Source organism: Pleurodeles waltl, chromosome 2_1, assembly GCF_031143425.1.
Source record: "Pleurodeles waltl isolate 20211129_DDA chromosome 2_1, aPleWal1.hap1.20221129, whole genome shotgun sequence".
Classification (NCBI taxonomy): domain Eukaryota; kingdom Metazoa; phylum Chordata; class Amphibia; order Caudata; family Salamandridae; genus Pleurodeles; species Pleurodeles waltl.
The window spans coordinates 365,834,890-365,849,755 of NC_090438.1; the positions used below are offsets into that span (position 1 = coordinate 365,834,890).

At 44.2% G+C, this 14,866-nt stretch overlaps 1 protein-coding gene across 1 annotated transcript in view; it reads left to right on the forward strand.

Annotated features, from left to right (window-relative positions):
* Nucleotides 1-218: 218 nt before the first annotated feature.
* LOC138265076 (connector enhancer of kinase suppressor of ras 2-like) overlaps nt 219-14,866 on the forward strand; it is a 1,142,768-nt gene continuing 1,128,120 nt past the window's right edge. Inside the window, exon 1 of the mRNA XM_069212623.1 lies at nt 219-609. Within this exon, the coding sequence (XP_069068724.1) occupies nt 543-609 (67 nt within the window). The 5' untranslated portion in view covers nt 219-542. The remainder of the gene's footprint in view (nt 610-14,866) is intronic.

Sequence of the window (14,866 nt, forward strand, 5' to 3'; positions counted from 1 at the left end):
TGTCTGGCATTAGTTCATATTACGAAGCGTATTATGGTTCAGAGACGTACTGCACGGTTACCACGACCAGGTGGAAAGTCACGGGCATCTATCATCGTTTCAGCGTGGACAGCTCCCCCGATCAGGGGAGACTCGTTCAGCTGATCAGGACGAGCCAGCCACAGAGCGAGCCTCACATGCCAGCAGCCTGGAATGCCCTCTCTTAGCGCTCCCGTTTCACACCAGTGCCAGTGTGCCAGCCTCTCGCTGGGAAAAGGCGCCTTGTAAGCGAGTCTACACACACTGCACCATTTCCTGACTCGGTGTCGCTGGGCTCCAGCGTGTTGCAGGCTCCGCGCGGTGGGGGAGGTGCCAGCGCTGATCAAGCAGTGTAATTTTATACATTACTGAATCAGTGCAGGAGAAACCTGGAGGGACAAAGCCTCATCTCGGCTGTGGACTGCACCGTGAGATCCGCACCGCTCTTCTTCCAGCCATGCTCTGAGGAGACCCTGGCTCCCCGTCATTTTTTATGATTTTGGTGTGAATGAAAAAGCGATCTGATGATGGCTCTTGTAATGGAACCGATCAGCAAGTGGGCGCCCAAGCAAGTGGTGGACTGGATGAAAGGTAAGCAGATTCCACTGTAATTCGACTGCCCGCGCGTGCATGCTGAAGCCGATTACTGTACAATATCATCGTGCTGCCCGGCACTCGACTTCTCGGTTGTAGAGATGTGCGGATGAATTGGAAAGCGACCCCTGTGTCTCGAGAAACAAGGTTCTGTTGCAGTTGTGGTTGAGAGCGTGCATAGGGGCAGATGTGATCATGCTGGCTTTCGTTTCCCCCTATGAGATCCCATTGGCTTCCAGTATCCGGCGAGGAGCGTGAGCGTTCACTGCGTGTGGTGCCAGTTGTGGCTCACACCCTGATCAAGAGTCTGACACGCGAGGATCAGGGAGTTGGTGGCCGGCTAAGGTGTAAGGCGCTTCTCAGCATTAGCTTGTCAGCGGGCTCTCTGGGCTGTGGATGCACAAACGTCGCTGGCATGCACAGGCATGGCAGTCTTCGGCACGTTTGGGGTGTGCTGCAAGAAGCAGAAGCGTAGAGTATTTTTGTGGTTTAAATGGCGTGAGATTAATCTTTCTGTAAAGGAGTATCGCTTTAAACCGCACGTGAATTGTGGCGGTAATTTGAATTCTCTGTCCTGTTGATTTGGGGTGTAAAAATGAGGCTGGCATTTTGGAATTGCCCATGCACGGTATTCCCCATCTAACCAGAAACATATGTGTTTGTAAGCAATAGTATATAGTGTCGGTCATCGACCTCTCCAACAATGCTCTATATCCTTCCATCTGTACCTCTCTGTCTCTCCCTGACTCTCTCTCTCTCACACACACAGCACACACTTAGGCACACACACACACACAAAACACATAATCTTTACACTCATACATATAGAATCAATCACACATACACACAAGCAGCAGAGGCAGATGTATGCTAATTGTATATAGACTTCCAAAGAAACACACACACACGTAGAAGAGGATATTCACACTCATAGAAAAAAAATGCAAAACGCACACAGTGACATACCCACAGAGGAGCACGTGCACACACCAATGCACACACACCCCCACACAGATGTTTATATACACAAAAGCAAATATTCCAGCACAAATATACAAGTACACCAACACATAGATGAATTTGGGCACACGGCAAAATATATGCAGCTCCCCACAAATGCACACTTTTTCACATAGAAACACAACACACTCAATGCATATACGTTCACAAATATGCACACACAAGTCCACATATACACAATGAAGAGCGATAGCATGCCACACACACATTTATAGTAAAATATCAGCAGTCAAACACGAATTCACACAGAATCCGCGCACGGACACCCAATCCAATTACACGCACGCACGCACGCATGGATGCTCTCATACGCGTAGCAGCACGCATACGCTCACTCATGCATATATGCAAATTCTAATCGCTTCTCATTTCTTCTGTCTAACGTCTTTCTCTGCCACTCCTGAGGGCATATTTCCCCCGTGAATATTGGGTTAACGCAATAGTATCGGCTCATATTTTGGTTTGCAATAATATAATTTCCTTCATACGCTTCAGAACTGAGCGCAGGGTCGGTATTTCAACAACCACTACAAATACGTATGTGTGGAGGCATCAGACGTTACACAGCTGATGTCAGTTCAGTTTTTTTTTTTAAATTCAAACATACCTTATTGGTGGAATATTTGCTGTATGGATCCTCGGATGGGAGGGGCGGGGGACGGGGTGTGCAGGAATGCCTGAGACACGGGCAGCTGTCACTCCGGGAGGAAGGAGATGCTAACGATGACTCCACACAGGTCACGCCAGTTGTGACACAGGGGAGCGCATCGGATAACTGCCGGCGGCATCATTCAAGAAATTGACACAGGGATTTTTAAAGAGGAGGTGTGGGTTCGGAAGCTTGACCCCAATAATAATGTGGCTATTTCTCAACGTGAAATAGGCACGCCAGGGCACATTTAAACGAAACACCATGCCGCGCGGCACCGGTGCAAGTGCATGAACAATTTCAGAACCTTGGTCAGCAACAGCACATCTGAATTCACACCCCGCATTGGAACTAGTTGTGTCCATTTTCTTCCAGAGATGACGTGTTTCCACTAATCACTCAGGGGTTCCACTGGTGCTATAATGCGCATTGATTAACGTTTCTCAGACCCACACCTCTGAGCAACGAGGGCCTCTCTTTCTAGACAGTGCTGTGGAAGACATGTGCCCAAACAACCAGCTTTCGTACTAAAACACGACTCGTTACCACAGAATACACACTCTTTCGACATTGCACACAAATAAACCACAATTGTAAAGCAAGCGACAACCGGTGGATTGCTGTGGAAGAGGCTCATATACGTTTTCCAAATAACGGATGCAGAAATTGTTTATTAAAAGCCCATGCGGTGCTGGAAGCATATTGCTCGAGTCACGAGTGCAGCGGTCGATAGGACATCATAAAACGTGCACGGTAGCTGTGCACAGTGTCAGAGAAATCTCATTGAATGCTCTGTTCGTCTCTAACGAGCACGGAAGAAATAACACCTTGCTGTGGCCCAGGAATTGAGAGATGTGTGCATGAATCACAGGGAATCCCTCATTTGCAAGGATGTACCTCTCTAATGTATTACTGATGAGACAACCTCACTAATTATGTTGTCACACATCCCGAGGCCTTGGCCAATTTATTTGACAGACAAAATGTGATTTGTCGTATTAACACGTTAATAAAGGGAGGTGGCATTTCAGAAGTTAGTTGTCCACAACATGGCCTCCTGGCGCGCCCACAGAGACGGTCTTCCGGTCTCGCGCACTGTGTTCCCTTAACTCTACCGGGAGGGCCAGCGATTGGTTGTCCCTCACGGCGGGAACTACTATGCAAGCTTTCTGCTGATTGTATAATCTGGGCAGTTGGAAGGAAGCCAGTCAATTAGTTAATACAAGGGCACGCCTCTAGACGGTAGAGACTGCACTGCACGTGTCTCTTGCCCGGGCTCGCGATTCATAACAGACACCCTAAACACATTGTTTGTTATTTATATATATATTTTGATGTATGCTATTGACCCGTGCACGTTCTAGTACCAGTGTAACAGAGAGGCACTGTTTAGAGAAGGGAGAACGCTTCACGTTTTAACAAATTGGTTTATGTATTTATTTTTTAGCGTTTTAGACGATGCCACTCTGTCACCATTCGGCACTTCTCATTGCCTTCTTAATAACAACCATGGGATTGGATAATGTTTTTAGATTACTGGGTATACGCTTTATGTTTGAGGATTCAGCAAAATAGAAGTGGTGGGGTGGAGCCAGGCCCCAATGCATTAAAGATATTACGCTGTTTTACTGGGTGCCTATAGGACCTTATCTTTACGAATAATAACACCATCTATAGATTTTTTTGAGCTTAATGGTTATGGTGGCCTAAATTCTGCCCTTGGGCTAAAAGGGCTTCAGCACCACCCACATGCCTCTGCCTCGTTGTGTGTCTTAGCCCGGGCTGTTGCAGCTTCCAAAGAACACACAGTTCTTTAGCTGATGTGTGTTTGGCTGCACTGAAGAAGAGGCCTCACAGCCTTGTACAAAGTGCATAAAAATGGCACGGGAACTGTGATTCTGAGTGCACTTTGAGCAGGGTCACGAGGTCAGGGACATTGTTAAAAAGAACAAAATATACCGTAGATGTTTTGTTGGACATTCACATTGTGGTAAATGCATATAAAACATAACTTGCACACCTTAAGTAAAGATAAATGCAAGTTAAAGAAATCAGTGGGATTTTCATTCTTTTAAGTTATGAAGCTCACTTTGTCAACGCAGATGTCTGTGTGTGAAACCAGACAATCACAGAACCAAACCCTGATTAGTGTACTGGGGAATAATGACTTGTATTTACAGCAATATGAAGTTCCAGCCTGTAACTGAAAACACAATGAATATGCAAATTATTATTTCCAGCTGAGCAAGGGCCTGAATTTACTCCCTCAGCGGTTAACACTAAGTGCTCCGACCAGTTTGCAGCCCTGGATCTCTTAGAAGACAAGCAAAATCCAGATAGTGAGGGGGTTAAACCCACCAAGAATGGTCTGACTGAGGAAATAATTTAGCAGCTGGGTTCGGGACGGGGAGAGACTATAAGTTTGGCAGGTTAGTCAAGCTGATAAAGGAGAAACTTGGCAGGCTTACAAATCTAGTTTCAAAGATAAGTTCCTCATTGGATGTTAATAAATGTAAGGTTCCCTTAGCTTTCCCCAAGCCACTGCCCGGTTATAAAGACAACAGAAATTAAGTCACAGTAGGAAACACGGATGTAGGGGGCTGCTGCTGGTAGGATTCGTGTTAAATCTGATGGATTGCTGTATGGAAACTCCCATGTACCACCCATGGTATGCCCCCCTTGACACAAAATAGTGCATATCGCTACTATGCCTTACTTTGGTCAACTTTGTAATGCAAATCCAGATTTGAGTTGGAAAGTAAATACCACCTCAATGCTTTGCACAGTTGTTTCACAAAAGTAACATAAACTCTGCGCAATGTTTTAATAAATCTGGGTCTTAGTGATTAAGGTAAAACAAGTGTGTCAAAAAGTGTATTAAAATATATATCTTAGTAATATGGAATCAAACTGTAACTCCCTGTTGCACATTTGTTTGATAAGTCTCCATTAGAGAGCTAACTAATCTCACAGCACCCTTACAATACCTCTCAAAAAGAATGAATCTTTATCACAATGAAGCCTCAAACGACTTAATCAATTAAAGCCATATAATAGCTCCTAAGCAGCCCTGAGATTTGCTGATTAACCAATGGCACACATTTAAAAAAAAATCAGCTAGCAGGCACTCTAGTTATAAGGCTTGTTTCTTCCACTGTCTGCTTCTCCTTCGGCTTCACAGGAGAGGAGACCCTCTCCCTTCTCTTTCAGCCAGAGAAACCTGAAGGTCTATTTTATCCATTCTAGAATGGTTATTTTTAAATAAAAAGTATTAGAACTGCTATTGCAAGATTAAAATAGATTGGAAATGTCATATTCATTAGATCCCACACACTTCAACCACTGAGGTTTTCAAAAAGCCATTTATAGTAAGAAGATGCTCTGTTTTTTTCCATTGTGTCTTGGGTCTCATGGTGTCATGCTGTCTCTGCATATTCATCCTATTTGCAGGTGTCCATAAAACACATGGGCCCAATTGGGATTTCCAGTGTTCCTGCACCTGGGTTTACTGGGTACGGAAACAATAAGCCCGATTTTACCAGCTGGAAAATCCAGTAGGTAAAATCAATGTGGATAAAAGGCTGCATTGTAGCTTCGACTCCTTTAATAAACACTACTTGAACCTAGGGCAAGGCACTGCTAGCCAACAAAAAATCAATGGAGGGAGAAAGAAGCAATGAAAGGGAGACAACTTCCAATAGAGGCATTGAAAATATCAAGGAGAGTGAAACCTCACCATATTCTCAACCAGGGTCTCTTTGAAAAAAGTTTTTGAGACCCTCACCAGCTATTTTGTACCAGTGGTAGGTTGTTGCCTTTGGTGTGCTAGTAGCTGATAACTTCATCATCAGGTCTATACGTCCACCAGGAGGCAAGTAGCCACTGGTTATGGAGACATAATGGGATCTGTGAAAAGTGCAGTGAAAGTGAGCTGAAATTACCTTGATTTCCAAGTAAATATCTAATTTATTATGGTACATGGGTGGCGGTTTTTAGGGGAATTGGCGATCACAAAAACCCAATTCTTAAAGTCTCTCTTGATCCAAATCTCCAAGAAGGTGGTGCACTTAAAAGGGGGGGGGGAACACACCCACAACTCCGAAATTTGAAGAATCGAAGACTGTCAAAAACAAGAAGTCTACATTTAAGGCACACGCCTATGAGCAATTCAAAGACATTATTCACTCATGTTGTGGATAGTCCATATATAAAGTAATGTTCATTCATCAGATGACACTTAAGCTCCAGATCCACTGCACTGAATGACTGGAGTTTCAATTTGTGATAGGCCGGATTGAATCGAGCCAATTGGAGTTTGGAGAAATAGAAGCGCCCAGGTCGGAGTTAATGGGGGACGCTTTCCCTAGTCACCGAGGGGGGACCTCGTGGCACCTCTGCTGAGCCGAGGAGGTCACGCCCATAGGAGCCCATAGGAGCTGTGACCTCTTAGGCCCAGCAAAGTTCAGCTCAGGCAGCCAGGAGTATGTGCAAATCGTGCATGTCTTGCTCCTGGTTGCCTGACCCGAGGATGAAGAGTGTCTGTCAGGCTGACCTTTGCTCAGCCTGATAGACACTCTTCATGAGGGGCAAAAGGTCGGGGGCGTGGCCCCTCCGCCCTAAAGGATGGGCCACACCTAGAAGTTTGTATTCTCAATACAAAACACAGATGGCCTAGCACACAGGGAACTTTCTCCCTGTGTGTGGGGGGCCATGCTAGATTTGTACTGCTTGTATGCCATGGCTATGTTAGGTTCCCTATCATTTGTTGCTTCCTCTATTTGGAATGCAGTCTGTCTTGGCCTGTGAAAAGTAAAAGCACATTCTATGCTTAGAAAGGCTCTTAGAATTCATTTATTTTTTTGATTACTTTTTCATAGCCTTTCTGCTGTTAGTTCAGTGCCAATATGCCCTATGGCATTCATTGCACTTTATAAGTAACAACTCAACTCAGCTCATCACTTGCATGTATAGGGCTCCAGTATATTTTGTGGTGCCTCAGGCACTAAACACAGGACTGGTGTCAATTGTATAAGAAATCGAGTAGAAATGATGGGTTTTTGATTCTTGTTCTTTGGTGATGGAGGATTATCACCTGCTTAGGTGTATGGCACCTGACCTATGGGTGGGTAGTCTGAAAAAATCGCTCAGCTACATAAAACGTAACCATATAATTTATGCCTAATCAGAGACATATTTCTAATGCCAGAAGGAAAAGATTCAGTTTCTCTCAGTGCAGTGTAAGACAGATATAGAATTTGCATTAATATACACTGTGCGTATTTTTTCTGCAGTGGTGTTTCTGAAGAACAGTACATTGTCACCTGGTGTAGGTATTGCATAGCTGTTTTCTGCCTCTTCAAAGAGGTATAGTTTGGCAACAAAATGCATATGAAACCTTATTCTGCTGTTAAAATGAGCCTGAGCCTATCATAAGCATCATAACTCTGATACCGGGTGTAATTGGTTACCAATTCAAAAGCATTGCACAATGAAAACTCTACTTTCTGCACTACCCATTCCAGTGTTACAGGGACAAACTGGTAACCATGTAGTCTTCCTGGTGTCTCTCTTGTGCCATCTTTGAGGTTGTCCTTTTCTCTTTCTGGGCTAGACAAATTGCAAGAAGTAGTAGACCAATTTAGGAATTGCATATATAGAGAATAAGCTCATTCTTCTCAATTGAATTTTGGAAACATTTGTAGCAAATGCCCATACAGAATTTAAAAGTAACTTTGATGTTTTTGTGGATGTGACACTTTGTGTGCTAGGGGTTTCAGAACAGAATTGCAAGTATGATGGTTGTTATCATAGCATATGCTTTAAAGAGGCACAATTTCTTTTTTAGTTGGAGTTACCTTTTTGGAAGACATTCCCCATCAGCCAGACATTTAGTGTGCTCTGGAATGTAAAGGAATATTTGCATCATTTGCATGGTAGATCACTAGCTGTTCCAATAATATTTAAGGCAGCTACCTTTTTGCAAGTTCTCTAGAACCGATGGCTTCCTGCATGGATGTAACTCAGTCACCTCTTATAAAAACTGCTTTAAATGGGATGGTAATGACACCTATTTTGATTTTGATTTAGGATAGCGCATATTGCTTGCACAGTAGAAGGTAATATTACTCACTGATTGCCACTCACTTGTTCAAACTCAGGAGGAAAAGAAGATGCATTAGGAATTAGTCACACTTCATGGAATCAGTTGTGATAACCCACTAAAGCTTACTATTCTGAGACGTGTAAATGTGTGCAGCCTCCAACAAGCATATGTTGCAATGTTCAGATGAACAGATTGAAAACATACCTTTGGTCAACTGTTAGGCAGGAACATCTTTCTGAAGATGGAATTAAAAATATTTCAAGAGCTCGCAGAATTGGGAAATAGGGTTGTCCTCTTGAAATGACTGCAGAAACTGGTTCTATCATGTTTTTCATTGAAATATGGGGAGACTGAATTTTAGTTGTCACATCACTCATTCCCCCTTTTAAAGGTTTCTCTTGGTAGCCCATAAACATTGCCAAGTCCACTACAACATGTTTGTTGTAATAATATTGGGTTTGACTACTATATTTATAATCCCTTGGTTGGCCGTCCCTCCCCCCACCCCAGATTTGTGGTCTAGTTGCTTACCTGATTGAACCTATTACTCCAGAATGCCATTCAGTTCCAGAACTTTGCAGTGTTCTCACAAAAGTTGTCAGAACTCTGATAGGGCAATTTAAGTCAGTGCTTAACTGTGTAAATAGTAAGTGCAAAGGCCCAACGGTTTTCTTAGGAGCCCACCAAAGGCCCTGCCAAATACCAGATTGTTGATTACCATGGCTGAGTAGTTTTGATCACCATTTTAACATTTCTATTTATCACACTCTTTCAACTTCTTTTTTACTTTCCTACTTTCTCCCACTATCGTTGCTTTCCTTTATTCCTCTTCTTCCTCCCTTTTCCTTTGTGTACCCATCCCTCTCAAAGTCTGAGGATGTAAAATAAGTCCTGGCCCACAAAAATGATTGCTGGTTGAGTGCTAAAACCACCTGCACACACTGCGAAGTTTTAGGTAGATGTTTGGAATAGCTCTATCTTTCCTTGATTGAGAGGCTTGGTAAGCACGTTGTCATAATGTTATCTAAATCAATTGTGCATGCTACTTAATGTATTAATATGAGGCACGTTATATTTGTTAAAGAGCTCTCAAGTGGGAATGTTCGTGATCTGAAAGTATATGCTTTTGGGACATAGTTGAATACTGATAATTGGACAGTCTGTGTGTTGATTATTTTGAACATCCAAAATAAATTTACTAATCGTACTTAATGGTACTCAATCCCTGAATCTAAACGTATTTTAGGCTGAGTCACTCCATCCATGTATTTACCTCTCACCTCAAAAATCTGTATGGCACATGCATCATACCATTGACCTTTGCTTTTGATCTCTGCTGCATAGGCTGAAATGTTTGGCTCAGATTTTCACGCTAAACCTGCTATAGCATGTTATCCCTGGGAAGTTGAGTCGTCATCAGATCCACAGGACTCTGCTTTATTGACTAAACGTGCCTTTCAGTTCACCATCTGGTACTGGTCTTATGTGCTCTCTAGTGGCCAAGTGCACTGTGTAATGTCCAACGCGTGATAAGATGGAAGCAGGTATATGATATAAGGAATTAGGTGCCGGGATGGGAATGTGCTTTGACGTTCCTTTCCTCACCGTAGGTGTGCTGGATTATGTCTGTAACTGTATCCTTGCCATTTGAGAGCATACAATGCTGAATTCTAAGTATAGCTAGGAGGTCGACTGATTTATTCTAACAATAAGCATCTAAATACAAGTGAACCTTCTATAAACCACAAGCAAATGCATTTTGACCTTTTCAGTTTTTAGAATAGTTTTCGGTATTTGAATGCTGATAATTTTTTGGTATGCCATGTAGTTGGCACTCTTATTTGTTATGCCATGTTGTAGTCATTTGTATAGTGCAAAGTCTGCCATTATTATGGCATTGCAGCACCAGGATACCCTGATGAGTGATAACATAACAGAACATAGCATAGCATAACATAACATAACATAACATAACATAACATAACATACATCACAGCACAGCACAACACAACAAAACATAAAATAACATTAGCACTGTGGGCTCTTTAGTAGTGCCTATTTACGTGACTGTGAGATTACCGTTGCAGACTGGCTCATCCTGGGATGGTATGTCCTGGTCCTTCTGTGGTTGGGTTGCAGTGCCATGATCAATGAGCTGTGCATGTGTAATTTTGGTGTCTGAGATACCTACTGGAGGGCCACTAGCAGTTGCTTATGCTGCTTCTCTGTAGGTAAAATGCCCTTTGTCAGGTGATTGTCTCAGTGATGGAACAAAACTCTGAGGGCCCCCCTGCAAAGTACAAGGAGGGCCGCCCTTCCGAATTTACTCATAGCTCTCAGGTAAAGGCACTGTGCTGAGGGGGCCCCCTTGAGCTCGGGAGCCCCCCCCCCCCACATTCTGGGGCCTGCGGGCCCTTGTTACATCAGTGGATTGTCTCAATGGATGTTGGAGCATATTTGTTGTGGTAGCAGTGTTGTTCAGTGCACTGTGATAGCACTATAGGGCACATAATCACTGTGTCAGATGTATGGTGTTATTGTGTCAAATGTGTACTCATAGATGTGTGCACGTGGTTCCATGGTGGTGACTCATTGAATTTCCCCTATTGGATTCATCCAGACAGAGTTACTTGCAGTAGATCACATAAAATAATCACCTTGCTTAGTCTACTGCCAAAAGATGAGGAATTCATCAGATCATAGTAGGCACTGGAAAGTACTAGTGCATAACTTATCTAGCAGGAGCGGCTCCTCCGCTAGGGTGGAGGAGTGTTGACCCCCTGCCAGCAGCTCCAAAACTTTTATAGTAAAAACATAATAAACTTTGTTTATTATGTTTTTACTGTAAAAGGGGTGGGGCATGGGCGTGAGAGGGTGAGTGCAAAGCTCTCCCCCTCAGAGTGCATGTTTGTTTGGCCAGCCGTCTTGGGCCCACCAAACACACATGCGCAGTAGGCTTTCTCCAGCCCGGCAACACAGTTCCCGGGCTGATGAGAGAGCATGCACAGGCTCCCAGTATGCCTGGAAGCGCCCTGGTTGTACGCTCCCAGCCAATCCTGAGGCTGCTCTGGGCAGCCTCAGGATTGGCCGCAGGGCAGGCTGGGAGTTTGTGCCTGCAGCCAGTAGAGGAGTGGGTGGAGCTTTGTGGCGACGCGGCAAAAAGGTAAGTTTTATTTTTTTTAATTATTCATTTATTTTTGGTTCCCCCTGCCACGCGCCACGCTGCCCTGACCCTTTTCACTCCTGCGAGATGCACCTGTTATCTAGTCCTCAATGAAGTGTGCAACCTCCTCTTCACCTTGAAAAGGAGTGCCTGTTTTCATACTACATGGTCTGCCAACGCAGCAACTACCTGTTAGGAGAAATCTTTGCCCACAGCCATAGCAGGATTCAATGAAGGTATACAGATTACTTTTGTTATTCAGTTTTTTATCTCATCTGTTTTAATTATCTAATCCTGCATTGCAAGTATCCAGAAGTAATCCGTGTTATTTCCCTACCCAGAATTACCATTAGCAGGGATCCTGATAATTCTGGAGGAAGTAAATGACAAGTATTTCACGTTTGTGATGAATGACATGCTAATGTAAGACTTACCATACAGATTTCTGCATTTTGTTCCCATATTTTCACCCAAACGCTTTGCCTGCCTGAAGTAGGTTAAATCTTGGAGTGGAATACGAGGCACCAGCATTATTCCCATTAAAATTCTAATGCGCTGGACCCATTGGATTTATCGGGACACTTGTAACAAGGGCCAAATATGCATCACAAAACAGAAGCGTGAATGTGTGCATTCTTCCTTTCAAAGTAATCAGAATCTTGTCACATGGGAAAGGTATGAACATTCTTTTCTGATGATTGCCAAAAAAGCATTAAATGCGAATAAGATTTCCATTATTTACAGACCTGGCTTTGCCTGAAAATTACTTGAGGATTATGCACAAACAGTGTGGCACCGTGGGCCCTTTCCACTATTATTAGACTGAGGATATTGAAAAATGCATGTACCAGAATTCATTTTAAGGGTAAGCAGCTATGGTAACTTAAGGACATGTGCAAATTTGATGAACAGTGAACCTGCAGTGCTTGGTGTCTTTCTCCCTATTCTGGTTAGCGTGTTGAATATTAATCTAATAGGTAACTAGGGGCCAGATGTAGGAAGCGTTTTGCATGCCGCAAACTGCGAAAATCGCAGTTTGCGCCTGGCAAAATGCGCATCACGATGCACATTCCCATTTTGCGAGTCGGTACCGACTTGCAAAATGGGAATGCGACTCGCAAATAGGAAGGGGTGTTCCCTTCCTATTTGCGACTCGCACCGCGATGCAGATTTGCTTTGTGACCGCGAACGCGGTCGCAAAGCAATGCGCAGTTACCACCAGTGTCACACTGGTGATAACCCATTCGCAAAAGGGAAGGGGTCCCCAGGGGATCCCTTCCCTTGGTGAATGTCACCATTAATATTTTTTCAGAGCAGGCAGTGGTCCAATGGACCACTGCCTACTCTTAAAAACCGAAACCAAATGGTTTTGTTATTTTTTTGTATTGCAACTCGTTTTCCTTTAAGGAAAACGGGCTGCAATACAAAAAAACAAAAACTGCTTTATTTAAAAAGCAGTCACAGACATGGAGGTCTGCTGTCTCCAGCAGGCCACCATCCCTGTGAGTGCAGGGAATCTCAATGAGGTCGCAAAATGCGACCCACCTCATTAATATTGATGAGGTGGGTCTTAGCTACCCCATTGAGATTCGCAGACGGTGTCTGAGACACCGTTCTGCATCCGATTTTGCGAATCGGAAATTTGCAATTTCTGATTCGTAAAATCGGATTTTACTACATCTGGCCCTACATTATTTGCCACCTCTCTATTAACCTATATCTGAAAAGTTCTTACACAGTGCATAAAGAGCTGACCAGTGTTTATTTATTTATATACTGTTCTTTCTATAGCATGATAAAGACCATGGCTCAGGGGGACATAATAATTTATGACATACAATAAGAACAGTGCATTGGAATAGGCACTTTTTGTTGTTTATGGGGTTACCAAGCAATAGGCACAGACACAAACCAGTGCTTAATTTGTGCTTGTTGTTTCCGGTGCTGAGTACCAGCACTTATTTTTTGAGGGCCGGGGCTTATTCTTCTGCCTCAAGCATTTGCTGCGAACAAAAGACACATGTCGAAAGACGGAGGAAGGGAAAAACGAAAAAGCGTCACAAAGGGAGAAAGCAGAAAGCTGCAAGAGTGAGCTGAAGGGGCAGGGAGTGGCTTTAAAAGGATTAAAGTAGCCCGAGATGGCTTCAGGAGTACGCTGCCTCAGTATTCCATGCTCGCACATTTAATTGCCCTAGCCACACGTTCCAGTGGAGAACTTTGGGCACCGGCACATTTTATGTACAAATTAAGCACTGACACAAACATTTAGCATTGTTTAGAAAACGATCACGTGAGCTCTCTGAGAATGAGTAGATTCAAGTGCCTCTTGGAGGGGGAGCATGAGGTTGTAAGTCTGGGTTGGATTGAAACAGCATTCCATATTTTAGGTGCATTTCCAGAGAGGGATCGTTTGAAGACGGAGACCTTTTTACATTTCTGTGTGTCTGAGCAGAGCTTGACTTCCTACGACTCAGTTTCTATTGGAGATTTGAAGATTTTCCAAGAAGCTATTCTGGTGTGTTCATACTTATCTTCCTGTTTGTGAGGTATGAAGCCTTTAAAAATTAAGCAGGCACCATTTGCAACGTCCGGTACTCTGCCCCATTTGCCATTGGGCCCTCCGAAGGATCAACGAGCCAGGAGAAAACAGTTTGGAGCCAAGGAGGTCAAACCTGCCACTTCACCGAAGTCTCAAGACACTGACCCCACCCGGATGCTCCCTACACCTGGAGTACTGGACCCCTTGCAGCAACCAAGGCTTGTTGGTCATCCAATCCAGATACTAACAGCACCAAAGCAGATCTACCATCAAGAGACATCAGGATCCACGAGGTCACTCAGGGGAGTGGCCCCACTGCCCTGTTTCCCCTCTTCACCAGGTCACCAGGACCCAGAGCAAGTCACTGACCACCATGATCTGACGCTTCAAAGCACATCTGCACACAAGCCTCGCAGCCAGAGTCCGACGGAGTCAATGGTGCCCACAGGGTCCTGAAACCACTGGAGCTATTCCCATCCCTGCTGTGGCCAGACTGGACTTCCAGTAATCACCCACAGCCTCTTTCTGCAAACCCCTTCTAACCACAAGTAACTCCAGCACTAGACCTGATGCCAAAAGACATCACTGCACTGAGCCCAACAGCCCAAGGAGAAGTAGACAAATGGTGTTCCTACATGCCCGAGAACCTCTAGGGTTGAGCCCCCCTGTGGGTTTCCCCTGACCTACCTTCCAGTCCCAGCTTGCAGCAACTTCCTGACCGGACCATTTCTCATTGAAGTGAATAGGACACTGATGTCCTAACACACCTATGCACCTGGA